The 27,413-nt window shown below is 48.7% G+C and overlaps 8 protein-coding genes across 8 annotated transcripts; 4 read left to right on the forward strand and 4 right to left on the reverse strand.

The window, feature by feature from the left end:
- Positions 1 to 171: 171 nt before the first annotated feature.
- Positions 172 to 3,319, forward strand: F5891DRAFT_946625 (uncharacterized protein; the record flags this gene model as incomplete). The annotated part of the gene is made up of 6 exons (XM_041374687.1): positions 172 to 584; positions 641 to 719; positions 775 to 1,092; positions 1,145 to 1,980; positions 2,036 to 2,913; positions 2,976 to 3,319. The coding sequence occupies 6 exons, from the start codon at positions 172 to 174 to the stop codon at positions 3,317 to 3,319; spliced, it is 2,868 nt and encodes a 955-aa protein (XP_041229618.1).
- A 5,515-nt stretch (positions 3,320 to 8,834) lies between these two features.
- F5891DRAFT_1126943 (uncharacterized protein) lies at positions 8,835 to 11,884 on the reverse strand (the record flags this gene model as incomplete). Its single annotated transcript, XM_041364135.1, has 16 exons — positions 8,835 to 8,882; positions 8,937 to 9,115; positions 9,143 to 9,169; positions 9,230 to 9,504; positions 9,544 to 9,600; positions 9,623 to 9,793; positions 9,908 to 10,046; positions 10,099 to 10,189; positions 10,239 to 10,344; positions 10,400 to 10,681; positions 10,738 to 10,762; positions 10,798 to 10,888; positions 10,941 to 11,106; positions 11,152 to 11,345; positions 11,396 to 11,770; positions 11,819 to 11,884. The coding sequence occupies 16 exons, from the start codon at positions 11,882 to 11,884 to the stop codon at positions 8,835 to 8,837; spliced, it is 2,292 nt and encodes a 763-aa protein (XP_041229619.1).
- Positions 11,885 to 13,579: 1,695 nt separating this feature from the next.
- Positions 13,580 to 14,295, forward strand: F5891DRAFT_977548 (uncharacterized protein; the record flags this gene model as incomplete). The annotated part of the gene is made up of 4 exons (XM_041376716.1): positions 13,580 to 13,646; positions 13,696 to 13,803; positions 13,855 to 14,113; positions 14,169 to 14,295. 4 exons carry the CDS (start codon positions 13,580 to 13,582, stop codon positions 14,293 to 14,295), a joined length of 561 nt encoding a protein of 186 aa, XP_041229620.1.
- A 297-nt stretch (positions 14,296 to 14,592) lies between these two features.
- On the reverse strand, positions 14,593 to 15,137 carry F5891DRAFT_1184999 (uncharacterized protein; the record flags this gene model as incomplete). Its single annotated transcript, XM_041366505.1, has 3 exons — positions 14,593 to 14,797; positions 14,848 to 15,006; positions 15,058 to 15,137. 3 exons carry the CDS (start codon positions 15,135 to 15,137, stop codon positions 14,593 to 14,595), a joined length of 444 nt encoding a protein of 147 aa, XP_041229621.1.
- A 1,609-nt stretch (positions 15,138 to 16,746) lies between these two features.
- On the forward strand, positions 16,747 to 19,020 carry F5891DRAFT_1276182 (uncharacterized protein; the record flags this gene model as incomplete). The annotated part of the gene is made up of 6 exons (XM_041370226.1): positions 16,747 to 16,932; positions 16,989 to 17,386; positions 17,446 to 17,574; positions 17,630 to 17,733; positions 17,785 to 18,840; positions 18,898 to 19,020. The coding sequence occupies 6 exons, from the start codon at positions 16,747 to 16,749 to the stop codon at positions 18,912 to 18,914; spliced, it is 1,890 nt and encodes a 629-aa protein (XP_041229622.1). The 3' UTR covers positions 18,915 to 19,020.
- Positions 19,021 to 20,910: 1,890 nt separating this feature from the next.
- F5891DRAFT_1209036 (major facilitator superfamily domain-containing protein) lies at positions 20,911 to 22,914 on the reverse strand (the record flags this gene model as incomplete). The annotated part of the gene is made up of 12 exons (XM_041369125.1): positions 22,635 to 22,914; positions 22,555 to 22,581; positions 22,470 to 22,498; positions 22,369 to 22,417; positions 22,240 to 22,317; positions 22,102 to 22,186; positions 21,704 to 22,056; positions 21,555 to 21,651; positions 21,314 to 21,506; positions 21,197 to 21,254; positions 21,129 to 21,145; positions 20,911 to 21,032 (listed from the first exon to the last, which is right to left on the reverse strand). Coding segments are annotated over exons 1-12 (1,275 nt in total), but the record flags the coding sequence as incomplete, so codon positions are not given.
- Positions 22,915 to 23,763: 849 nt separating this feature from the next.
- Positions 23,764 to 25,165, forward strand: F5891DRAFT_1016398 (ribosomal protein L10e/L16). The gene is made up of 6 exons (XM_041360935.1): positions 23,764 to 23,898; positions 24,061 to 24,162; positions 24,208 to 24,446; positions 24,499 to 24,744; positions 24,802 to 25,053; positions 25,106 to 25,165. Exons 2-5 carry the CDS (start codon positions 24,073 to 24,075, stop codon positions 24,875 to 24,877), a joined length of 651 nt encoding a protein of 216 aa, XP_041229624.1. The 5' UTR covers positions 23,764 to 23,898; positions 24,061 to 24,072; the 3' UTR covers positions 24,878 to 25,053; positions 25,106 to 25,165.
- Positions 25,166 to 25,559: 394 nt separating this feature from the next.
- Positions 25,560 to 26,947, reverse strand: F5891DRAFT_1185003 (cytochrome P450; the record flags this gene model as incomplete). Its single annotated transcript, XM_041366506.1, has 9 exons — positions 25,560 to 25,570; positions 25,624 to 25,703; positions 25,760 to 25,897; positions 25,949 to 26,077; positions 26,148 to 26,262; positions 26,313 to 26,502; positions 26,558 to 26,571; positions 26,627 to 26,747; positions 26,798 to 26,947. 9 exons carry the CDS (start codon positions 26,945 to 26,947, stop codon positions 25,560 to 25,562), a joined length of 948 nt encoding a protein of 315 aa, XP_041229625.1.
- Positions 26,948 to 27,413: the final 466 nt, after the last annotated feature.

Consider the following 27,413-nt stretch of genomic DNA (forward strand, 5'->3'; position numbering starts at 1 on the left):
CAAACGAGTTGGATCCACCGTGACAGGTCTGAAGCGCGCAAACAAAAGTCGTCTCCAAGGGTAGTGTAGTGTGCCGGCAGGGCCTGCCTTTAAAAAAGAACATCAAAAAATGTTTTGAAGTTAGCAAGCACCCCACTCACCATGCCTCACTGCGATTTCTGTGCCAAGGAGATGGGCTCAAAGGGAGGTGTCAGGAGACATATCAATAATCAACCTGACTGTAGAAGGCAGTGGGAGCTGCTGGTTGAAACTCAAAAAGACATCGGCGCACCTCAGGCTCATTTAGGAACATTAAACCAAGCCGACACCAACAGTGACTCAGCTCATGCTGACTCGTATTCCTCGTATTCCCCCCATCGCCGCTCACGCTCTGAGTCTTCCAATCCCGATCATCCAGACAACCCAGCAGCGCCAAAACATCGGAGGGTGACCATTGAGGAGGTTGAAGACGAGGACCACACGCGATATTTTGAACAATGTGTTGGCGCCGGCCAAACACTGCGTGAAGGCAAAACCGGCTTTGAGAGGTTTCAGGAGTATAAGGAGTGTATGGGCAAGGACAAATGGGCTCCCTTTGATGGTGGGTACGTACCAATCATTGCCTGTCACATCTGCAAGGCAATTAACTTCAGGTCGCAAGGGAGGAATGGGGACTCGCCGAATGGCTTGTTAAAAACCTTGGCCAGACTCGAACAGACGAGTTTCTGAAATTACCGATAGTAAGTTCAAGTTTAGTGTTGAATTTTGAAGGTTTCGTACTCACCATGGCGATAGACACAAAACCGAACGAAACCTTCTTTTCACAATAACAGATCTTTCCTCCAGAAAGTCGACGAGCTTCCACACGCGACAGCCTGGAGTTGCAAAAAGGTTAAGGTCCAGGGAAATAAAACAGATGAGAAGGGCCAGACGCTGCATGAAGAAGTCAAAGTCTGGATGCAAGATCCTGTCGAGTGCATCAAAGACCTCATTGGAAATCCATTGTTCCGTGATCACATGGTGTACACACCTGCGCGAGCATACAGAGACCCAGCAGGACTTCACCGAGTAATTGATGACATGTGGACGGCTGACTGGTGGTGCGACAAGCAAGTAAGTACACCTGGAAAAGCGAAAATGATAAGTACTTACCTATGGCGTCTAGAAACTGTTGCCGAAAGGTGCGACAATCACACCCATAATTCTTGCGTCCAACAAAACTTGTCTGTCGCAATTTCGAGGCGATAAATCGGCGTGGCCCGTGTACTTAACCATTGGCAACATTGCGAAAGAGAAGAGGCGGCAAACATCAGTGCGAGCAATGGTCCTTATAGGATACTTACCTGCTGGAAAACTTGATTGCTTTACTTCTGACGCATGCTCCCTTGCTGGTTACAGGCTTTTCCACCACTGCATGTCCTTGCTCCTCGAACCCCTCGTTGCTGCCGGTCAAAATGGTGTTGAGATGGTCTGCGCAGACTCGTTAATCCGTCAAGTCTTCCCCATCCTTGCTGCTTATGTAGCCGATTTCCCAGAACAATGTCTTGTTGCGTGCTGTAAAGAAAATCGGTGTCCGAAGTGTTTGGTCGCTGCCGATGAACGAGGGGATCCATTGACTTCGCAGATGCGGGACCCTGAGGTGACAAAAGATATATTAGAGAAGCGGAAGAATGGTCAGCATCCAATTCAATTCGACGACAATGGGTTACGCGCCGTCTTCAACCCATTCTGGGCAAATCTCCCTCACGCCGACATCTTTCTTGCCTTCACGCCTGACCTCCTCCACCAGGTCCATAAAGGTGTCTTTAAAGACCACTTAGTTAAATGGTGTCTTGAGATTGTCAGTGAAGATGAAATGGACTCACACTTCAAAGCAATTCCAGATTACCCTGGACTTCGGCACTTCAAGAAGGGTATCTCGACTGTGAGACAGTGGACGGGTACAGAGCATAAAGAAATGCAGTGTGTCTTCGTTGGTCTGCTCGCTGGTGCTGTCCCAAGGTAAGCATTAGTAAGCTGTGCTCAACAAAGGCTGTACTGACACAATTAATGCTAGTCGAGTCTTAGTAGTTGCACGAGCCATTCTAGACTTTTCATATTACGCACAGCTTCGAATGCACACTGCTGAATCCCTCGATGGTCTGGAGAGCGCGCTTGCAGTGTTTCACGCCAACAAAGACATCCTGCAAGAGCTTGAAGTTCGCGAACACTTCAACATTCCTAAATTACATCAAATCTCACACTTTGTTAAGTCCATCACTCTATTTGGTTCCACCGACGGTTTCAACACTGAGCTTCCAGAACGACTACACATTGATTTCGCAAAAGACGCCTATCGTGCCAGCAACAAATGCGACTACGAGGAGCAAATGGCCTTATGGCTTCAATGGCAGGAAGCCGTATTCCTACATAGTTCTTACTTTGATTGGTTGTCGGAACGATCCCAGTCAGCCACAGTGTCCAGTCACACATATCCCAACCGCAGAAATGACTTGGATTCAGACTCGGACGCCGAGATTGAAGAGTTTGCTGCCCCCACAAACACCATTCCGTCATCCCCCACTGCGTCATCCCCCACTGATGTGATCTGTATTCTCGCCAAGCATCCTCCACACCCTCGGCAGTCTGTTGATCGCCTCATCACTGCACATGGCGCCACCATGTTTCTCCCCGCCCTCAAATCTTTCATGCGCGAACACATGCCACATAATAACATCATCCCCGGTCCACATGACCGGTTTGATATTTATCGACAAGTCATCATAGTTACCCCGCCTGATCCACGCACCAGTGACTCACCAAAGCGGTGGCGCATTAGAGCAACACCTGAAGTGCAGCCTGGTCCTGCCAGCCGAAAACCTTGGTCCCCCGCTAGATTCGATATGGCGCTGATAAGTGATGGTGCTCGGACGACGAATTTGCGGACACTCGAAGGTAAGCATTGGTTACTATTCAACACTTCAATGTCACACTGACTGAAATGGATACTGTACTAGGTGTGCGAGTTGCACAAGTTCGTATCATCTTTACCCTCCCTCGTCAGTTTCTAGTTGGAACGAACTCCCGAGCACTAGCTTACGTCGAGTGGTTCACGCCGCTTCGGGAGCCAGATCCCTCCTCTGGCCTGCGTCAAGTGTCGCATTCAACTCGTCAGCTGCATCAGAATGCAGCCGTGATCCATCTTGACGAAATGGTTTGTCCGTGTCACCTCATTCCAAAAATGGGACCATCTGTTGACCCTGGGTGGACGAGCGCAAACGTCTATGAGACAGCACATGATTTTTATTTTAATACTTTTATTGACCTTGAAACATTTTGTATTTCCACTCGTAGTGACTAGAACTAACTACTGCTGCTACTGTGCTACAATGACTACAGATTGCTACTACCGTCACCTGAAGCTCTACATAGTCCTGGTTTCGGCTACACCAGTTATGTAGTACTATATAGTAGCCTGGATGTCTACATAGTACTACACCGCCTATGTAGCGCTATATAGCTGCCACTATGACTATGAGGATTTGGTGTTTTTCCTGATGCATGAGCCTATTAAAGCTAGATACAACGTCAGTCCTCAGTTGTGATGGAACAGACTAAGATTATAGTATACCTAGATACAACTGTCAGTCTAGCGAGAGCGCTTGTCAGTATCTAGGTAGGACTCGAACCAACAAGAGAGCTCACCCTCAGTTGTGATGGAACAGACTGAGGGGAGAGAATATTACGATGCAATATATATATGTATTGGTTCGTATTCCAACCATTGAACTCCGCTTGTCGTGTCGGCGTGCATTGCACTAACACTCCTCCTCGACGCGACAGGCGATACTCCTCCTTGATTTCTCACTGTAAGCCCAGGCATAAACGCAAGCATTCAAAGTCCTTCCTTGGCAGGGCTTTTGTGAAGATGTCCGCAGCGTTGTTGAGTGATTTCACATAACTGAGCTTGATCTGGCTATGAGCCACGCGTTCTTGAAGTGAGTGTATGGCGATGTCGATATACTTAACCTTCGAATGATAGGATGCGTCCTCGGAAAGTATGATTCCCCCCGTGTTGTCGCACAGCAGGGGCGTGGCTGAAGGCTGCGTGAATTCCAGTTCGTCGAGTAGTGTACGCAGCCAGACGAGTTCTTTTGAGGCTTCAGAAGCAGCGACATATTCAGCCTCGCATGTCGACAAAGACACTGTCTTTTGCTGACGCGCACTCCAGGTAATGATACCACTGCCGAGAGTGAAGCAGTAGCCACTCACTGAACACCGCATATCGGGGCAGTTGGCATAGTCGCTGTCAGTGAAACCCAGCAGCTGTGCGTGGGTGATCGCCCCCGAGGATCAGCCTAAGTTCACGAGAACCTTTCAGATACCGAACGATGCGCTTCGCAGCCTCCCAGTGAATGGGACCATAGCAATCAAGGTGCCTACATAATTGCTGGACAGAATGGGCTATGTCTGGGCGTGTACCGATAGCGATGTACATTAGAGAGCCGACAAGCGAACGGTAAGGAGTCCTCGTCATAAGTTCCCATTCGGAGTCTGTAGAAGGGGAATGGGTGCGATGGGATAGATGGAGGCCGGTCTCCATTGGCGTCGAGATGGGGCATGCGTCCTTCAAGCCGAATTGGCTGATGACACTGGTCGATTAGCGCGGTCTGTGAGAGACTTATCGTCCGATTCAGGCGATTGCGTTCTAATGCAATGCCCAAGCAGAAACGTGCTTCCCCTAGGTCAGATACAGACCATTTTGTCTGCAGCTGGTCCTTGAAGTGTGAGACAGCGGCCTTGGTGTTGCCAACAGTGAGAAAATCGTCAACGTGAACGGCGACTGAGGAGGATACCAGTATCTGTATGACGAAAGTAAATGCAATGTTCGCATTTGAGGCACTTGAAGCCCCAGGATATCATTGCCTCGTTCATAGTCCTATTCCAGACAAGACCCCCTTGCTTCATCCCGTACAACCCCTTTTGGAGCTCCCAGACCCAGTCTTCTTTGCCAGCTTCGATGAAACCGTCAGGCTGGTACATGTAGCACACTTTGTCGGATTCGAGCAGTCCATGGAGGAACACTGTTTTGATGTCAATCTGATCGATTTCCCAGTCCAATGCAGCACCGAGATGAGTCAGAACATGGAAGGATTCGAGGTGCGCTGTAGGTGCAGAGGTCTTTGTGTAGTCCTGGCCCCACACGGCCGAGTACCCACGACACACATATCGTGCCTTGAAACGCGCAGGCTTACCGTGTTGGTCACGTTTAAGCTTAAAGACAGGCCGTCCCCTCATAATCTTTCGACCGGGAGGTACTGCTGACTGTGGGACTAGTTTGTATATGCCAAGGTCCCGTAAAGAGTTGAACTCCTCTGTTAGAGCCGCGGTCCAGTCTGAAGCGTGGTCTGAAGCCATGGCTTCACTGTAAGTAGTGGGGTCATCCGGAAACTCATGCTCCAGGTTGTCAGGCATGGCCGTGAAGACATTTGCCAATGTTTGGAGCTCCTCCTCAGAGATACTCGATGCTAGTGTGTCCTCAGGGAGTTGCGATGTCGTGGTGAGAGGTTGAGCATGGTCTGCCGTTGCGAGAGCCTCCAGGACAGTGCGTTGAGTAGGTGATACATAGGGCTTACCTTCCATGGCACAATGACGGGCGGAAGGGATAGGTGTACGGGGAGAGCGCCGAGGTGCTTCTGGAGAGTAAGAAGGTGGCAGAGGAAGGGGTAGCATGGGTGCGTCAATGTCTGCGACTTCCTCGATAGTTACTGCATGAGAAGGCTCATGAGGCGTTGGCGAGGGCGCGGGTGGAGCTGTGGCGACGGCCGGTAATGGTGTGCCAAGGTGATGTGACTCTATAAAGGAGACATGATAGGAGACGAATACTTTGTGTGAGGCCCGATGGTAGCAACGGTAAGCCTTTGAGTCTGGAGAGTAGCCGATAAGTACACATTCGACAGACCGACTGTATACCTTAGGATTATGTCGATTCTGTATCAACACAAAGGCTCTGCAGCCAATCTCACGCAAATGGGCCAGGTCCAGTTTGTGGCCGTGCCAGTGTTCGAAGGGAGTGTGATTCAGCTGGGAGATCACAGGAGTACGGTTGGACAAGTAGCAAGCAGTGAGAACGAACTCATCCCATCTGTTGACGGGGACATCGCAGCTTGAGCGCATCACACGAGCTTTACCCATTAGCGTGCGGTGCAGGCGTTCGACACACCCATTTTGTGCTGAAGTGTAAGGTGCAGTGAACTGCTGCTGGGAGCCTCGCGAGAGAAGCCAATCCCGCATGGAATCGCTCTTTAGTTCGCCGTTGTCGGAGCGATATATACCCACCTTCAAGCCAGACTCCACTTCACGAGCGAGTGCCCAGGCTTGTAGGGCAGGGAAAGCATCAGATTTTGCGGCGAGTGGGATGGCCCACGCATAGGATGAAAAGTCATCAATTATGTCCATGACGTATCTATTACCAGCGGCAGATGCAGTATCAGGGTGCTCCATAAGGTCGACATGGACAATCCCTAACTTCCTCTCTGCTCTATTCCCTGTCCATACCTTTGGGACGATGTTTCTCGTCTGCTTCCCAAGGATGCAATCGTCACATTTGGGAGGTACAGCAGAGAGATCAATATCCATACCGATAGCGTTACCGGAACGAGCAAGATCGTAGACAGCGCGAAAGTTTGCGTGTCCAAGGCGGCGATGCCAGGAGTGAAGAGTGGGTTTGATGTTCGCCATGTAGGCATGCTCAGCTGATAACTGTCCACCGGAAAGGGCGTAGAGTCGGCGAGACGTCAACGTGCCTGAGAGCATGCGGGTTCCATTATGTGACTGTACCCAACAGTTGGCAGTGTCGAAAGACGCGACACACCGATGCGCTGCGCAGAGAGCAGAGACAGATATGAGGCAGACGGTGGCAGCGGGGATGAAGAGAACATTTTCGAGGGTGATGTGGATCCCTCTGGCGACGACGAGGTGCAGAGTGCCGATGCCCACAGCTTGAATGGAGGAACCTCCAACACCATTGACAGGACGGGGGGGAATGGGCCGAAGACTAAAGAAGTCAGCCTCATTGTTGCTAATGTGAATGGATGCGCCACTGTCAAGGAAGAAAGGAATTATGGATGGGTCCACAATGGTGCGCAGACGCTGGTTGGGGGCCTTGTAGGTGATGCCAGCGAAGTCGACAGCGCAGGGAGTATGAGCGCCAGTCGAGGCTGGTGGTAAGAGAATCCACAGCTGCGATGAGTGCAGTATACTCATCTTCATCTACTGGCAGACAGTTCGCGTATAAATGCAGGAGTGATAGTGTCGCTGGCGAGACCTGCGAACTCAGTCGAAGGTGTATGAGTGTCAGCAGGTTCTGGGGGAGACGCCACATATATAGCCTGGTGTGACTCGCTGTCGAGCAAGTATGCTCGACCACTAGTGTCATAGCGAAGACCACCGGGTTTCCCGGTGGCCACTGCTGGCTTAGGTGCAGTTTGCTGTCTTATTACCTGCTGATGACCCCCTAGCTTCTTGCGTGGCACGTTTGCGCGCCAGCACCTCATCCCGTTTTCCTTCCATGGCTCCTCCTTTAGCGAAACAGTCCTTGGAGGGGTGGCTCGAGTTGCCACAGGTACTACAGGAGACACGGTCACGGTGATGAGTGCTGCTCCCCTTGCCGGTGGCAGCCATGACGACATCACCACTCTTGGATTTCTCCGTGTCGATGAGCTGTTGCTCAACGTCGAGGCAGTGAGCGAATGTTCGAGGGACCATAAGAGGTGGTGGAAGTACTGGTGGCGAGAGCATCTGCAATGTGATTGCGGACGTGGGGGAGATCCTCTGCCATGGCGTTAAGCATCATGATAGTGAGGAAATCATCTTCCTTAGGTATGCCAATAGCATATATGCGCCGAACGAGTTCACCAAGTTGAGTGCTCGTGGTGGAGAGACGCTCAGAGCGTCGATAACGGATGGACAGCACCTGTTGGATGAGCAAGATCTGAGCGATGGGCCCGACCTGTTCGTGACGAGACTTGAGAGCGTTCCACGTGAGGTATGCATTGGTGTAGTTGTGAAGGAATTCATTTTCCTCGGAGGTCGAGCATGTGCGTAGCGCGGCGATGATGCATAGGTTATTAAGGTCCCAATGACCAGCACTCACAGGGTCCACAGAAGGATCAGGCCTGAGTGACGAGACCTAGAATATATCCTCCTCCATGTTTCAGGAGAAGGTAGTTCTGCATACGGTCAGACCAAAGGCTCCAATTGTTCTTGCTGCAATCAAGGACCTCAATTTTGTCTAGGTCAGTTTGGCTAAGAGAGATTGCCGTCACAGTGGCCTGTAATGAGGACATGGTGGTAAAGGCTGGGATAGCGGAAGTAGAGGCTGGTGGGCTGAGTGTGGTGCCTTTCGTGCCAGAGCTCCGAGAGCGCGTATGCGCTGCAGAAGGCATGATGATGACGGACGGGAAGAAGAGGTGATCCGCGTCCTTTGAGGTATATATACGTGCTTCTGAGGCTTATCGCCTGAAGAGGAAAGAGCTATGTGTTCGAATGACGTCGACACTCAGAGAGGAAAGGACTATGACGCCACCAGTCCCTGTAGCTATGATGCATCAAGTCTGCTAACTACAAGTCACAGGTGATGCATCAAGTATGCTACTTAGCCTTCTTGTGATGCATTACAACATGCTAGTTAGCAGTCCTATAGTATATAGCTTGGTCAATTACTTTGCGGCTCGGTCATTTGTATTTCGGTCAATTTTCCAGTCGAGTCTTCGGCAACTTAAATCACTTTGAATGTCAAATAACAGCCGGTGATGGATTGAATATCAGGTACACTACTAGCTAGGAACAGCGATCAGGTACAGCACAGAAGTAGGTTAGAGAATGTCGGGAATCATGAGGTCTGGTAATGAATGTTCGGCCAACTGAGGTGGCAGGTCAATGGGACCTTCCAGCAAAAGAAAGGGTGCCCACAGCACCCGAAAATGGTCTGCAAGCCCGCGACGGATGTTAGCCTGTCGGGCAGCATAAGCTCGCAACCCTTCAATGTCAGCGGCACACTCCCCAACGCATGCCTTTCCCTGTTCTTCCCACCGTGCTTGCTGCCAGGTAAAAAATTCCAGCACCCTGCGCATCTCTTCCGTGAGTAATTCGACCTCTTCCGACTACCGCAGTGCCCTCGCACGGGTTTTGCACCACTCGATTCGTACACCTTATAGTATGTTAGTTTGCAAAATATAGACCACAACGAGTGCTTACCATCAGTCGTCACCTTCATTGCCATGATCAACACCATCCATCATCCAGATCCACGATACATGATGTCTCCCTTCGCCAGTAGCATATGGGTCCACGAGGGGCTTAATGTGAGTGTCGGCCAATTCCTGCAACCTGCCCTGCCAACCGGTCTTCTTCATGATTGTAGCTAGGCTCTTGAGCGCCATCCATGCTGACCGATAACACTTCACGCAGGCCGTACGCCTTCGGTGGATGCGGGCAAGGGCATTCTGAGCACGAGTATTTGCACCTTGACCACGCACCCATTCCCTTTTGAATGTCAGTAAGGAGCAGTGAATGCGTAGACACTGCCGCAGTTCTTCTAGTGCATCATGAGCCTGTGCAGTAGCGCAATTCCCATTCGTCCTCTTGTAGGCGTGGATCGCACGGCTTGGTTTTCAGTTCTGAAGGTAACCAGAGGTGTATACATTCGGCGTTCTCGTGGCCTTCACGTGCGGCTGCCTGATCAATAAGGCCTTGAACGGCCGGGAGGTAAAGGACTTGTGTACGTCGCCACATATCGATCCTACGACGAAGCGAGTTCCGCATCTGTGTGAGACTGCCTTTCTGCATGTCGGTAGCATGTTGACCCATCGACTCTGGCGATATTGGCTAGACGATGCCTTCGAAAGTATGTCAGCTTGTTTGTGGCCGTCAGAGGGCAAATGCTCACTGTTCCTCTTCCAGGTCTATGCCTGAAGCAATAAGCACACTAGGCGAGATTTGTGGGTGCAAAGAGGAGTCTATACCTCGCTGAAGCTCCTCGGCCTCCAGCTCCGCGAGCTTTAGCCTTACTCCTGCTTGCGTTATAGCTAGACAAAATCATTAGTCCAAGGTAACTGTATAATAGCAGAAAATACTCACCCATGGCTTTGGCCTCAAGCGGATTAGAGATCGATGTGTCGTTCGGATTATCTTCCCAAGCTTGCATTTCTTCTAACCACGCAGAGCGATGCTCGGGAGTGATGACAGCAGTCAAATTCCTCAAATGCGAGTGCATGCACAGCCTTCTCAGCTAGAGCATCCTTCATCTTGTACAGGAGAGACGCGCCCAACCCGACGGTCTTTTTCCAATTCCAATCACCAAAATGGTCGTCCAGCGTGTCACGACTGACAACCAGGACCCATCGCTTTCGTACTTGATGCTACAGGGTTGATATTCGACCAGCCCCTCTCTGGGGCTTCACCATCCGTCCGGCCGACATAACGCGTGAAATTAAACGAGAAGATGGTCTGACATTTTGCAACATGTGTGGGGAGGTGGAACTTTGGCACGAAGAAGCGTATATACTTGGTGAGATAATCCAAGCCATGGGATCGAGGAAAGGACTTCATGCGGGCCCAGAGGTTTTTGTGCCATTGGCACGCAATATCGTAGGACACGTTGAGCATTTCGAGCTGCATACCACGCAAAGTCAAGAAAAAGAGATAATCCATATTGATGTACCTGTCAAGCGCATGATAAGACATGGTAAATACAAACGCAACGAGACCGTGACTTACTTCTCGCCCTTTTGCAGATCGCCGACTCCATTTGGCCAGTTTAAAATTATGACAGGGCACAGTCTACTGTACCGACGCCAGTAGCAGCAAGCCCTTGCGCCTGCTTTGTATCTGCCATGTTGACAGCGCTGTGGCTCGAACATGTACTTTTCTGTAAGATAGTGTGAGTACACGTCAATTGATTAAACCAAATGGTCACATACCTCCTGCGCCTCAGTGAGATGTTCGGCCAGGAAGGCCTTGTACTCTTTCTCCTCGACAAAGTAAGACCAGCCACTCGAAAGACTTGGGTCTGCGTGATCGCTCGATACGTTCCGTCTTTTCAATCGAAAATTCGCGTCGATCGCTAGAAATACTGCATACAACCACCTAAAGACATCAGCCTAGTGGATCAATATCTGTGGTACAACACACCGTTTTGCTTTCGAAGCAGTTTGCCAACCCTCAGGTAAATTCTTCCCTGGCTGCGGACATGCTGGACATAGCACCACGCATTCGCCCTGCGATGTACCATCTACGCCACTGGGATCGTGGCCACGTCCAAAACGTTTCAGCATTGTGAGATGCCGCCACTTACGCACCATCCGCATGAATCCATCATAGCGATCCTGAGGTAGACAGTAAGAGACTGAAGGAACAAAGGTAGATATAAGCGTACCGGCATGCATTTCATCATCCCTGTATTATCCGTGAGTCGAACAAGAGAATGGTAGAATTCATAGGCTGATGCCTTCGACTCGAAGGATAAGATTTGGTAGTAATGCAGAAGTCGAAATGTTGCCGCTGTCCTAGGGTTAGTTGGCGTGGAAGGGAACCATCCGTGACGAAGGAGTTGTTTAACATGTGTCTCGGATGTCTCACAACCACAGAAGTCCAGTCCTAGTTCGTGTATTCCGTTCGTGTCGATAAGCACAAAGTCGTTGTTAAATGCCGGCTGCGGGAGGATGCATGGATGACCGATGGGATGCCCGAGTTGTACTCGAAGGCCTAGCATCTTCAAGGAAGAGCTCTCGAAGAATACACCATTCCATTGCTGCAAATCAATCAATATATTTCATCTTGCTCGTAAGAGATCACATACCTGTATGCGATGGGTGGGAGACCGGGCATGATTTGCCAGTGAGCATGTACCACAGTACAGTTGCATGTCGTCGCAATCCTGACATCGGAATTCTGCAGGATTGGCGCAACAGCCTGCACACAAGTCCCTTGCATTTTCACCACGTTGTAGAAACAACAATACAATGAGGAACAAAAGAAGCTCCTGACTGTATCTGTAAAAGTTGTAAGGTCGCGCGCTGCCTAGTCTGCGTTACTTGAGAAGCAAGTGCGTTCGACCCTATAGGGGAAGTGAGTGCAGCAAGGATCTAGAAGTGTGCGCTTAAGCGAAGCGCGAGAAAGCGCAGGAGCGCGCAAGGTACAAAGGCGCGGGAACGCGCGCGCGTATTAGCGCGAAGCGCGGGAAAGTGCGCGCGCGTATGCGGAAATGAGAAACTAAGCTTAAGTAGTGATATAAAGCAAGATAAGAGATATAAGAGTGCAAAATGTAAAGGAATAGCTTTCTACTATATTCTGCTAAGTAGTAAGTGGGTAGTAACTAGTAAGTGAAAAGTAGGAAAAGTAGGTCCAGTGTAGTATGTACTGCTGGCGCTTATATAGCGCGCCTAAGCGCGCTCATGTGGAGCCGAAGCGCTACCGAGTAGGTATGTAAAAATATATATGAGTGAGAAACTATGATAAAAATAAAGGTGGAACTATGCTAATAAAGGAAATGGAAATATACATACTAGGGAGCTTGGTGGACAGTGGATGGATGCATCTGGATGGCTGGCGCTATAGGGCGCGCAAGCGCGGGAACGCGCGCGCGTATACATCGTGAAGCGCGGGAATGGTGCGCGCATGGCGCGCGTTGCGTGGGAAAGCTGCGCCTCATATAGAGATAGCTGCGGGTAGCGCACAGAGTAATGCTATGAGTTCGTGCTGTATACTCCTTGGTGAAAACTACCATATCACGCCATGAGAGGCATGATTCTCTACAGTGTCCATCCAACCAAATGATCTCCCGGAGATATGTATCACGTTCCTTTTTCCAAACAAGCAGAGGATTGTCCTGACGAAGACAGTGAGTAAGGAATAATGCGACAGAAATAAAGATAACTCACACCAGCTGTGCGCTTGCTTTTCTGACTTTGAGTCATTGTTCCGTCTTCGCCAGCATCCATTGAAGGTTCATCAAACACTGCAAAATCAAACTCAGTGCTTCCGTCCTCAGGGCCTGCAAATTGGGAAGACTGGTGTGTGGACGAAGGTGACGGGCGACAAATCAGATGGGCAGCAGACACCTGCATATTCCCATCTCGACGTCCTGAAAACCTGAAGGCAGTATGGACCGTCTCTCGCAACTGTGAGGTAGGTGGTGCATAGTGATTGAGCTTGGGTCGTTTTCGATTGCTGACTTGTCGAAAAGTGAAACGTGAAGGGGCACGTTGGACAGTTTGATGACTGGTTGGGGCAACACCCTCGGTGACACCATCAATTCGGGTGGGGCCTGCATTTGAAGAATCTCCAGCAGGTAACATCGCTCGGACAATGGGCTCCGGCAATGGGCTTGCACATGAGAAGGTGTGACACAAGGTGACATGTTAGCATGACAGAAGCTTGCAACTCATCGAACTCGAACTCATCGAACTCACTGCCAGTGCGATGCAAGAACTACGACTACAGCGGCGAAGGCTACCTGAAGGTTTTTGCATCACCCAATATGGATGGCTTTCAGTACAAAAAGCCCGAGGTCAGTTCCAACTTTTCAACATCATTCTCCTACCACTTACTACACCCAATGATGATCTCCCCCAGCACGATAACAGATGCCGTGCCTGTGGCGCTCATTGTTGATGGTAATGGCACTGGTAAGCAACAATATTTCTTTGCGCGGTCTGGTTCTTACTAGCAGGATAGATGACCTCCCTGCGGCCCCCATCACTGACGGTACTGGCGATCTTACTAGCAGGATAGATGACCTCCCTGCGGCCCCCATCGCTGACGATACTGGGGGTAATGGCACTGGTAAGCAACGATATTCCTAAGCACACTCTGCTTCTTACTAGTGTTCAACAGATAGTCTCATTGAGCTCTTGGCCCAAATGAATATCACTGGGCAGGAGGCGTCTGATGTGACGTCCAAGATCCATGATGCGGTCCAGAATGCGCTGGTCGCCGCCGTTTCTGCTATCAGTGCTGTTAAGACTACTTCAGCATCAGCTCCACTCATCCCAGCGTTGACTCCTGTTGTGACCTACAATGTGCCAGCGGCTGATGCTACAGGACCCTTCTACTGGGTGACTCGTGGCCGCTGTATTGGCATATTTTCTACTTGGTAAGTGATCCGCATTATTTAGATTAACGGCAACTGATTTGTGATCCGCCAACAGGCAGCAGACCTCGTCCCATGTCATTGGCGTGAGCAGGGCCTCTTTTTCGAAGGTCCGCTCAGTAGCCGAAGGCATTCAGCTGATGGAAGAGGCCATTGACCGCGGCGAAACGGAGGTGTTGACGTAACAAATGTATACCTGAGCTTTTACATAGTAGTGAACACGCATGAATCTCAATGAAAAATATGCAATTCAAAGTGACATTAGTGTGCAAGCCTCTTGAGCCTATTCAACATTCGTTGTAGTTCTGGTACAAGAATCCCTTGAGTAAATGGACTATGGCTAACTGAGCATCTCCATCGCTGAGCGCATGACAATAGATGTCTTCCACCATAGCAATGGTGTCCCTCATGCTCCTGCACACTTGTTCTGCGGCACGCCACTCGTCACAAACACCGCAAAGTTGGAGGATACCGTCTTGTCCTCAACTAGCCCTGTCAAGGAAGTCCTCGATGCTTGACATCGCGCGCTTGAGAATCTCTCTATCTCCGTGAGTTCCGGGAGCATCTGGGATAGACTTCGCGTATTCGGCGAAGACACCCAAGGTGAATTGTTGCGGAGATTTGATGTGCTGCATGAAGTCGTCCTTAGCATACTTCACCACGGCAATACAATCAGCTAATGTCCTTCTGATATTTATATTAAAAGCACAGCGACAATAATAATATTCAGCACGTACATTGATTCATCGTCATCGCTCGCACACTCGTCACTGCTATCATTGCCCTTATCCAAGTTGTCACCCACGCCCTTGTTGTCGCTGCCGTCGTCATCCTTTCGACGATTTTTGTTGAGGTGGTATTTCTCTCTTCTTTTTGCAAGGATCTCCTCACGGCACCTGCATCTGTAATCAGGGCATCGTAGGCTGAACGAAATAGACGATACTTACTTAGCATAGTAACGCAAACGCTTGGCCCTTACGGCCTGAAGCTTAGCCGCGTCGGTTTTATATTTGATTGGAGGGGCCATAGTGTATGGTGAAGCAACGGTGTCGTTTGGTGTGGAGAGAGAAAAAAGAGGATGAGCTTCGGATGCTTCGATTCGTCGGACTGTATTAGTTATGAGCCTCCATTGGTTCGTCAGACTGTATTAATTACGAGCCTCCATTCAAATGTCGATGGCCCATGGTGCCGAGTACTACACCGCCGCAAATGCTGTAGATAAAACAAACTGTAAGTGCGGTGCATGACATGGATGATAATCAGCACATCTACTCATTGTGAGACAATGGGCACGCACCTGCTAAAGCATCGCTGCAGTGCAAGTGGAGCGTTATTGGTTGGACCTTAATCTGCAATTCAATATTGAAGTTTCAAGTTGTTTTTGGAGTGAACTGACCCTTCCGAGTCGTTATTCAGTGACTTATTGTGATACGAGTAGTCATTAATCATCACCGGAGTAGGTTGGACATGTAGGTCGGACCTTAATAGCTTTGACCTGTAAAGTAGTACTACTAATCATAATCATGGTAGGACCGCAATGAGTTTGAAGTTGCGTTTGTCCGGTTCAGAATGAACTATGCTCACATTTTGATGCTGAACATACAGCAGACATGACTGAGCTACTAGGATACATCATACCTCGACCGATTCCTTGGGCGATGATACGTCTGGAGGAGATATCACTGCATAGTAGTAGCATGGTAGGACCGTATTGACTACAATTCAATGTACCAATCACTAACTCTAACTTCTCACATAAGCAAGCGCTCTCACAAGCCGGCTCATCCGTAGGTGAATGATGCTGTTCAAATGTTCAAACACTGACGCTCACAGAGTATTTACAGGTAAGTATCATACAAACTAACTACTGGTATGCACCGACACTCACTAGGTTGAAGCACTGTTACCTTTCGGTCCAGGCCCTGCCGCTTCGATGATCAAGTGCTTCCGAGTCTGCTTCGGTGGCGCTTCCTACAGCGTCCCTCAGGTCCGCCTTGTCTTCCTACAGCGTGCTATGGGTCGGGCTGATCTTTTTCAGAACATTACATGTGAAGGTATGGACCATGCATTTTTTTCACCCAGTGATCACTGGTGGTCGCGAGTTTTATATATTTCACGACGATACAGATCAATGCCTTTATTTTTACAAACACTATGTACAGAGAGATTGTAGATATCAAGGTTGAAAATATCATTGTACTATACATAGTATCATTTTGCGAGTCTCCCGGAGATGGTAATGTAGATGTCGCATCTGAGAAACAAGGATTCTCTGAATTAAATTAGATTCAAAACGTCAAAAAAGAGTGACTGGTAGTGAGGGCGGTGATTTGGTCTAGCGATTCGGTCCAGCGATTCGGTCCAGCGATTCGGTCCAGCGATTCGGTCCAGCGATTCGGTCCAGCGATTCGGTCCAGCGATTCGGTCCATCGAAATGGGCTCTATGATATTCAAAGGACGAAGACGAAGAAAAACATCCCTCCCTAACTCACTACGTACTGAAATTATCACCCCATCCCTCAGGTCTGACCGCTGTATGTGCCAGGATGCTGTCCCTCTGCTCCTACTGATCTCAGTAATAGATGCCTCGGAAAAAAAAATGGACAAGCAACGAGCAAGAGGAATTTCTCACCTCCATGTTGGGAGAATTTCGCATGCACGCCGCAGACAAGAAATACGAGGAGTTCTGGAAAAAAGTCAACAAATCGTTTTTCGAGAAATGGCCAGAGCGAAGGGCCCTCTTTGGTGACTTGCCTGCTGACCACATCCTTACGCCAGATCAAGTGAAGGATCTGGCAGACGCTGTGGAAAGTCGTGAACAGGTAAGCACTACCATCTGTGAGTATGCGAAACACACGTACCAACTCATTTTGATTAGCAACTAACTACATGGTACCGTTGGCGGAAAAACCCTGCTCGCCTGGGCCGCACGAGTGGTGTTAAAGGAGCTTTGAAGTTCGACACTGTGTTAGCTGGTGGTGTGGAACTTAAGGGGACCCGCGCACCGCAAAAAATAGACATTTACTCCTACGAATACTATGGAGAAAAAGTCAAGGACACTGCAGACGCCGAAATCAGAGTACAGAATGTTACTGACCGCGGGCCAAAGCTGAATAAGCGCCGTGAGGTCACGCGCCGTTTGTACTCTGAAGAATGCGAGGACGTCAAGAATAAGGTTGAAAGGCGTTACCAGAAGGCAAAGGCAAAGCATGCGAAAGCACGTCTACGCCAGAAGTCGGGGAAGATGCCAAAAATTAACGACGCAACCAAGATAAAGTACGTACTTCTGTCGTTGATCACATGGTTGTATTCTCAAGCACATTTAAAAACTGCAGGGCTATCCGTGAGCTTGGTCCTATGCTTGATCGGATCCTTAAGTACCTTGCATACGCCACGGGTGGGTGGAAGTTCACGATCCTTATGGGAGGGAAGGATCCTAGCACTGGAGAGGTGTCTGTGTTCAAGTGAGTGATGCGTGATCAAGTTGATGAGGAAGTGCGCTTACCTAATATTATGAAGCTATCACATTGGTGAACTTGAGAGTGGGGCACAGTTTGATCAGACTTACGCCAATTTTGATGTGATGCAGGCTGCGTTTCTAGCCTTCGTCAAAGACGCTCTCGGTACGTCAATATAAGTGTCAGTTCAAAAGCATACACTGACCTTTTCACTAGCATTTGAGTCGACACTGCCTCAAGACTCAGACGCTGAGGAGGCAGAAGATTCATCATCAGACTTGCATGATGGTTCAGACGAGGAGTGGGCAACAACGAGTGGCAGTGAGCATGGTGGTCATGATGTGGAAGAAGAGGACTTGGATGATCTCCTGCCAAACAGCGCCCATCGAATCAACACTGCGGGCATGTACCGGATGACTCCTCAGTCTGAGTCATCCATCGAAGACGATTTTGGCGCCGCCATAGCATCAACTGATGCATCACTTCCATGTGCGCAAATCTTAGGTGACGCATCATCTGGTTCTCAGCTCCCGAGTGATTCCCACTTGGCTTCGTTCAACAACCCTCCCAACCTACCTGTGTTTGACCACGAGGTGTTTACTGCTCTCATCAATGACCCGGATTTCAATATCAGCATCTTGGATGCTCTCCCCGACGCCCCCCCCCTTCAATCCAACCCATATCCTGAAGTCTTTATCCCTCCAGCTCCTCGCACTGATGACGCATCATCTACACAATATCCTGAAGTCTTTATCCCTCTGGCTCCTCGCGCTGATGATACACCATGCATCCAATATCCCCAAGTCTTTATCCCTCCGGCTTGCATCCAATATCCCCAAGTCTCTATCCCTCCGGCTCCTCACGCCCATGATACATCATCTACTCAATATCCCGAAGTCGTTATCCCTCCGGCTCCTCCCGCTGATGATGCATCATCTGCCCAATATTCGCAAGTCGTTATCCCTCCGGCTCCTCCCACTGATGATGCATCATCTGCCCAATATTCTCAAGTCGTAATCCCTCCGGCTCCTTGTGCCGATGTTGAAAATATGGTAACACCCAATGAATCTGATGGTGCCAGCGCGGCACCAACTTCATCAGTCCAAGCTGGATCTCAGCGTCATCATGGAAGGCGCACACAACAACGTTCACAACTGACCGTGCCCACTTCCTCGGCAGATGAAATCCAACCACTCCCAGATGGGCATCGCCGAGTGCGCAAACCCTTCAATGCAAGAGAACGTGACAACGATATTGGCGGGCCAATGAAGTAAGTCGGTCCTTTATGTGCTTCAAGTTGCATCGCACTGATATGATTACATCCTAGGCGCGCTCGGCATACATAATCAGTAAATAGTGTCTTATCTACATATCTTGTTGCGAGCATCCATGTCAGTATTAGTGATTTAATTGAATGTTTCTTGTCGTACAATGTTCCTGCATCCAAACACTATGCGTGCTTCCATAGATACTTGCAAGTCGGCCTCAAGACCAATAAGATGACAATACCCCCTCCAAACGTTTACAGCCCACGAGACTCAAACCGGCCACTGCAGGTATGAAGGCGAGATATGTCGAAAGTTCCGTTTTGCCCAGACACATCAATATATCGCAGCTCGCCACGGCTGAAGCGCTGAAGTGTCAGGAGAGATGGAGCTGGACTTGGTGATAAAATTTTGAAAAATGACGTCATGCACGTATTTGACTTGAGCGCAAGCTTCAGTGAAGACTGGAAAGGTAAGAGGCCTCCCAAAAATGAGTTAGATAGCCGGATGGCCAGACGGATGCCTGGATCTAGTGTAGGTAAGCAAGGTACAGCATAGGTAAGCAAGGTACAGACAAGGGAAGCAAGGTACCAGGGTATAATGCCAGCGAACGGATGCTGGGTGCAGCCCAATTTGGTGCGGGAGGATGATGCATCAGTGATGCATCACATTCCCAATAGGGTTGGAGGCTGATGCATTGTGATGCACCACTGCTCGCTATCATAGTTGATGCATCATCAAAATATGCTAGTTAGCCTGTTTTGTTGCATCATTATGACAGTATAGCCTGATGATGCGGGCGTCGTGTTTGATGGTTCAAGAACAGTAGTCGACCCGCTGTTATCTAGATGGTTCCGCTCCTCGTTTATTACGAGCGAGCAGGGCTCATAACCTATTAAAGCTAGATACAACGTCAGTCCTCAGTCGTGATGGAACAGACTAAGATTATAGTATACCTAGATACAATGTCAGTCTAGCGAGAGCGCTTGTCAGTATCTAGGTAGGACTCGAACCAACAAGAGAGCTCACCCTCAGTCGTGATGGAACAGACTGAGGGGAGAGAATATTACGATGCAATATATATATGTATTGGTTCGTATTCCAACCATTGAACTCCGCTTGTCGTGTCGGCGTGCATTGCACTAACAATATACAGTTTATTTTGTGATTCAGTCGATGGGAAGGCATTCCGGGTACAGTAAGCGTGGCTAAGTAGTTTGGTGGTCCGCTTCTTTTGAAATGTCTGAACTTAGATAGCAATCTTGGCATTTTTCAGTTCTCATTCAATATTTGCATTATCATTCATTACTCACAGTAATCACCAGGTAGAGATTCCAAAATTTTCTCATTGAATTGGCAAGAGAAAGGCGCAGTCACAATTGACACCGAGCCGGCGGCTATTCGTGCTTATATATGTTAGATTATTACATTCTACAACGTACAGCAGAAGGAATTCATATGCATGTAAAATAGCAAACCCTTTTATGTTAGACACTTGACCGGGACCCACGTCTCATACTCTGACAACAATGCGATCACACGTAAAAGCCGTAACAGTGCTTACATTTTTGCGCCCCTCGAACAAGTGGATGATGAAGCATGGTCGACTCTACTAACACTAATACGGCATCGGGCCATTGGCAGCATCGCACAAGAGAAAGACGCAGATGTATCTGGAGAAAACGATAGTGGTGACCCCACGTCAACGCGATCCAATGGCACCATTCACAGAGCGCAAGCTTTTCTTCAAACGTAGCGATCGAGATGCGGCCGTAGAGCTTGTACAAACATCATTCGTCAGAGCTCACCAGAGCTCACCAGCATCCATGTAAAACCCATAGATCAGCTCGGGGAAGAACAATGCAACGAGCGAGATATAGGTACACAAATTAAATCACAACTCCTTCAGGAATCAGCTTACAATATCTATTATCTCGAGTTGAGCATTATGCTTTTCTTTTATCTGCCTTCTGACAAATATAAACCGCATGACCGTATACATTATACCACCAGTCACTGAAACGACCTGTTGTCGAGTTGACGTGAATTCCGGAAAAAATAGTAACCATAGTCAACTCACCCCGGAGAACACAGCGGGTATCCACCAGGTATAATTCGATGTCAGCAGAGCGCCAGATATGGGTGTTCCTGTTGAAGAATCAGAATTAGAATTAGAGGCAAGAAATGGCACAAATGCGCCTACCGATCAAGCCTCCGAATCCTGCAGAGTGATTACATGTGAGATTTAAATGATGTAGAAGCGTGGCTGATACTACGTGCCGCTAATGAAGAAACAGATGCCCATCCGCGCGCTACAATCTGAATTAGATGGTTCCTACATCTGGATTTAGACTATCACTCACCCAAGCTCAGAGAGGTCGGGCGTTAAAGTAGCCACAAGCGGAGCCATCATTGCAATGTCTGCATCATCAATGAATACATCAATAAATTTTCACCTAGTGGAAAAGAAGACCACTTACATAGCCCTGCAAAATAGCCATACATCATACTAAGTACAACGGCGCTGGCCAGGCTACTCAATCCAATCATGCCAAAATTGAGCACACCGGCCGAAATCGTCGCAACTATGACCAAGTTTGGCACTCCCGTGAACGTCGCGATGAAACCTGACGTGACTCGTGCCACGCAATTGGACACATTTAAAATCACTAACTGGTCATGTTGTCAGTAGGCAAATAACTGGCATAGCGCTGATCCCACAGAGTAAAACGAGAAGGTGACACTGAGACCGTGTTTGATGGAATCGAGTTGAATGAAGAACAATGGGTAGTAGAAGCCAGTCTGAAAAAAAAAGCCCCTGCAGGACAGTCATTTGAAGGATTTTGAGAGAAGTTGTGTTGAGGTCTCACCCTACTATCATGCAAATAAATGGTGCATCACCAATGCATTTTTTGGCTGCCACAATATAGTTCGCTGGTGTTACCGGCGGATCAAGACGAGTTCGCATGCATAGACATGCAATCAAAAGGAGCACGCTGACAAACCCTGCGCTTGCGCGGACGCCATTTCCAAAACCAAGACGACCATTCAGGAGGTTATTGAGCATAATCGGATGGATGACAGCACCCAGCGATGAGCCCGAAGCGACGAATGTCATAGCCAGTGTGCGTTTCCGTTGGAAGTAATGCGAAACAATAGTGATGGTCGGGACATACACGAGCCCCGACGCGATACCCATGCCTAAACCTTGAGTAAGGAATATCTACACTTAATCAGAAAAAAAGGTCGTAAATTTAGGAGATGTTACCTGATAGTACTGATCGGGTTTTGACAAAGACAACATGAAGAGAGAGAAACTTTGCAGAAGCGATCCAGCAATTATGAGGTGGTAGCTAAGGTAAGTTTGCTGAGTATCCTGGAAAACTTCCAACAAAATTACACCCACAAATATCCTCGGTCATATAGTGGACCTGATGCAAGGCCCACAGCAGTGACTAGAAACGTGTTCAGGCTCCCGATCCATCTTTAAAGGACCTTGAACATACACATCATGAAGACACAAGTGGAAACTCACGATATGGCAGACGATGTCTCGTTTGTGAGGTAATGCTGGGTATAGAAGTCTGGAAAGTAATAAGTATCATGTCCCATTCTCATTTTCATATACAGAAATACCTTGGTAGACACCAAATGACATGGTATAACTTCAGCCTTCAGTCAAGAGCCATTCTTCGTCAATCACAGGTGGCACCAGACTCACCCAATCCCGCATAACTGTGCAAGAAATCTAAGTAGATCAAGTAAGGCCCAGCTTTTACCACCCGGATTGGAGCTGCTTACGCTCCAAAAATTGTCATCCAAGCAGCCAGACCACCTTCGGGAAACTCGTGCGGGTGTGAGAAGAGATCAGAGTCCTTTGCGGAATGGGATCCTTCCAATGTCTGTGAGCCCTCCTTGTCCTGATGAGGGGCCGTATAAGGCATTCGAGGCTCAGATCCAGACGACATCCTGAGCTAGGGCAATTGACAGTGACGGTTGTATATATATACGTGGACCCCATGTTCGTCAAGTGACGAGTGGAGAAACCTAGTCTCGGCTTGTCGGGAGAGAGTGAGAGCGGTTGCACAAACTGATGAGAACGGGTAAACTTGAAGCACCTCAAACAGACTGTACCCAACACTGGCCTATAATCGTGGCCCAAATCATTTTATAGAATTCCTCAATCCACCTGGTCAACGGCAGAAGAATTAGATAATCTGTACAAAAACGTTCATGTCAGGGCTTGATCCATATCGACAAGCTCGAAACGGAAAATGCATCGGCCTGACCATTCTACCTGAGGACATGATGTGGGTATGGCGGTTCTGCATACACCCGGAGCGGCTGTGGCGTACAGCGCTGACACTTTTCACAGCCCCAACACGCGTGGTTTGAGCTTGCAGGGCTCACCTTGGCCTGGTCTCGGGGCCCGAGTTCAATTCCGACATATTAGAGATGAAAAAAAAAACTCGTGAGATGCCGTCCCAACGACTAACTTTGTACTCGATGCCTCTCCGACGCAACCTGTACATGTAGGCTTCATGTCAGCGACGAAAAGCTCGAGTGTTAACATTGTTCAACCGATCGCAAGTATCCACCCAATATGCCTTGCGTTTCGCCAAGAAGATTCAGCACGCTCAAGCCGTAGGGACATTCTTTGCCACAGCATTCGCCAATTTGCACTGGAGGGTGCTTAACAAGTGAAGGGGAGGCTTCATGTGAATCATGTCACCTTGCCCGCCAGTCTACATCACGAACTGACTCGGGCTCCCCAAGTTTTCTTTTGGATTAAACTATGTCCGTACGGCACGCCGCAGGTCTGACGTTGCGAAACTGACAGGATGATCATTCATCATGTAGACGTAAAACACGGATGGTGTAGCTCACTATAAAATTAGAGACATTGCCTTTGGGTGACAAACCTGTTTACCAACCTCATATTATAAATCTTCTTAGTAACTAAGTTAGGTAGTTCAAAGTCAGCTTGATTATCTAAGATTTAGCGGACGAGCTCGTCTAGCACTACCGCACCTTCTCACTCACCGTCAAGACCCCCGTGTAGCATGTAAGTTTTGCTGTTCCGCATCTTGGTCTGAGCATGGCTGGCTGGATGTGATTCGAATCGCAAGGAGCTGTGGACTTCGAGTGGTCAGGGTGGATGCTGTCGGATTGCTTTGGATGTGATTCTGTAATAACAGGCACTAGGTACTGATTTCAACTTCTTCAGATTACAACAACAATGGGTCGTCGTCCCGCCCGCTGCTACCGTTACTGCAAGAACAAGCCCTACCCCAAATCACGGTACAACCGTGGTGTCCCTGATCCTAAAGTTTGTTCACCCACGACCCGTCGTTCTAAATCTCACTCTCCATAGATCAGGATTTTTGACCTTGGTCGTAAACGTGCCTCCGTCGACGAGTTCCCCTTCTGCTGTCATCTTGTCTCCGATGAGTATGAGCAGCTGAGCTCTGAGGCTCTCGAAGCAGCTCGTATTTGCGCCAACAAGTATGTCACCAAGACATCTGGCAAGGATTCGTTCCACATGCGCGTCCGTGTGCACCCATTCCACGTTATCCGTATTAACAAGATGTTGAGTTGTGCTGGTGCTGATCGGTTTGTGACTTGGTTTTGAATTCTTGGTGCGAGTCTTAGATTTTTGGTGCAGGCTGCAAACCGGTATGCGTGGTGCTTGGGGTAAGCCCTACGGCACTGTCGCCCGTGTCAACATCGGCCAGATCATCCTCTCTATCCGTTGCAAAGAATCCAATGCTGCTGTCATCCAAGAGGCTCTCCGCCGTGCACGGTACAAGTTCCCCGGCCGTCAGAAAATCATTGTCTCGAAGAAGTGGGGCTTCACGAATGTGGCCCGCGAGGACTACATGAAGCTCAAGGACGAGAAGAGAGTGGTACAGTACGTATTATCCCAGGTTGTCTGGGGAATTTTTAGATTGACAACTTTGTTGTACAGGGATGGAGCTTATGTACAGTTTATTCGTGCTAGAGGTCCCTTGGAGCAGAACTTGCGTGCTCAGCTCAAAGCTTAGGTCTATACTCGTTATACATATAATTACTCTCAGTGGAATGTGTGTAAGATGGACTGCAAGCGCCTGCATGCTAGGAATTCGTCAATTTATGCGATTATGTGAGTGACGAGATCATCAAACCTATACAGTGTCATCAAATTTGGCTCCAATAAAAGCTCCTGCTACTGGTACTAGATCTGCGTGTGGATATCCCGTCAGTAGTACATTAGCAGACTCGATGTAACTGACCACGTATACAGATTTGTATTGGTTCTCTGTGGCAAGAGTCGGCGCATTTGCTTGCAAAGGTAGCACATGACACATGAGCCACCTCGAGGAAATCCCCTCGAGGGTCTCAACTGTGTGTTAGGATAGTCCATGTAGGCCTAGAACACGTCAAAAGGTGAGGACCTACCGAAGTACGACACTATTTCACGCAGTGTGTTGCGTGTGCCTGGCCTTGCAGGTCCGAGTAAGACATTTGATGGTGCGGATAGCGACGCTTCACTGATTGTTGATCGCCATATCGTTTTGGTTTCAGAAATTCACATCAATGTCCAATAGAACTCGAGGGTGGTGATGCAGAAGTCCTGCCTCGTAATTGTACTATATGTTTGAATGAATGGACGAGTGTTGCATATTCAAAGTAGAAAGCTATCTCCATGGGCTACTGCACATAATATAGATACCCTACATACCATGATCACGATTGCTCTGTTACCACGTGTTAGTCTGCCAGAAGTCCGAGATAATGGTGACAAACGTACCTAAGCCAGTTAAGTGCGTTAGTGTCTCAGATGTACACGGGAATCGCTGGACAATGCAGTAGGGAAATTCCTCGGGATGACTGAAGCAACAAAAGATCAGCGAACTAGTCTCAAGGACAAATGAGATTTTACAAACACAGCGGCCCCAGTGGTGAACTTTGGAATGACTGGGATGTCCATGCCATGATCATCAAGAGCCTTGTGGGCCGAAAAAGCAGCCAGGAAGCTTGCCGTCGCGATCCAGAGTGACGCGTCTGCGACATGTCGTCCCACACTTACAAGCAGCTTTCAGTGGAGAGTGAAGAAGCACTAAACATATGCTCACCACGCCCGGCGACCCCAGCCAAAGCCTAAAGGCATCCTGTCGTTGGTGAAGGACCCATCATCATGGAGAAATCGTTCGGGCTTGAATTCATCAGGACTGGGGTACTTCGTTTTATTATGTGTCATCGCCCTAAACCATTGGTCATTTCGAGCGAATTCAGTATGAAAATATTGCAAGCTTTCCATGTATTTTTAAACACAATAACCCCTGATAATCTGGGTCATTAGCGACCTTCGCTAGAACAGTATGATACCAACCTTTGGGGATGAAATAACCTTTATAGATGTCACTAGTCGTTGTTGCGCTAGGAACGCCTTGGTACTCCATCAGAAAAAGCACAAAATTGGCATTATAGTGGACGGACCCAACGGAAATACAGGGTGCCACCTGAGTGTTTCACGCAAAATACCCTCCACGTAAGGCAACGCAGGCTTATCGTCGAAACTGGGGAGTCTATCTTTGCCAACGACACGGTCAATTTCCGCGTGCGCTTTGGCTTGTGCTTCTGGATGGAGCACCATAGCAAGAAGGAACACAAGTAACGTGGAGGTAGTCTGAGCCGATGGCAAAATGATCACCACGCCAAGCACAAACAAATGTAATGCGTACCGTTTCAACCCCCCCTAAAGATAAAAAATAAGATGAGTATCAAGAGAGGGAGTTCTGTAGCCCAGGTACCTGCAAACGCAATAGAAGCAGCTTCCTTGACTGCAGTTGTAATGACGTTGTCATCCTCAACAGAAAGCCTCGCCCTGTTCAAGGTCTCAGTCACAAAGCATGGTGCCATGTTGCCAGTGGACTGCATGCCATTCGTCAGTTCACCGCACCAACATGGATGAGGTGACGTACCATCTTCTCCTTGACATATTGAAAGGGTAACTCCTTCACATCATGGGCTGCGTTCAGACATTTCACTGACGCTCGCTTGAATGTGGCACCGGGAAACCAGCTAGGTAGCCTCAAAACTAGAATGATCGTTGAGACGTAACCACAAGCCATTATTGGATGTGTGAACATACGAAAAGGGAATGTCTCAATTGCCACAGTAGTGCCTGACGTGCAGAATGGTGTCGTCCCTTGGCTTTCACTTCATAGTCATACACAATAGAGGCTGATAACCTGACATGTGAACGGGCCATTCTGAAATAGTTCATCAGTGTGAGTGCTAGAGATGCGATAATGGGTGACTTCCCGAGGTAGCATTTAGAATCCTAGATTTTGGTCCACCCGTCGCAATCTAGAAATGCTTTTGAAACTGCCGCAGACCAATTGTAGATATCTAGTTGTAGATTCTAATGTATAGTGTTGATGTATCAGAAGGTATGTAAGCGACGATTACAATATACTCACGAAGTCTGAGAGGTGTTTAGAACATAATTTGAACACCATTGGAATCCAGGAGGGGGATAGTTACCCCGGGCCCCTTCGAAGTTCTTTAGAAGTTCGTTTTTTTTGACATGCAGAC

This window comes from Suillus fuscotomentosus, assembly GCF_016647785.1.
Source record: "Suillus fuscotomentosus strain FC203 chromosome Unknown F5891scaffold_11, whole genome shotgun sequence".
In the NCBI taxonomy this organism is placed as follows: domain Eukaryota; kingdom Fungi; phylum Basidiomycota; class Agaricomycetes; order Boletales; family Suillaceae; genus Suillus; species Suillus fuscotomentosus.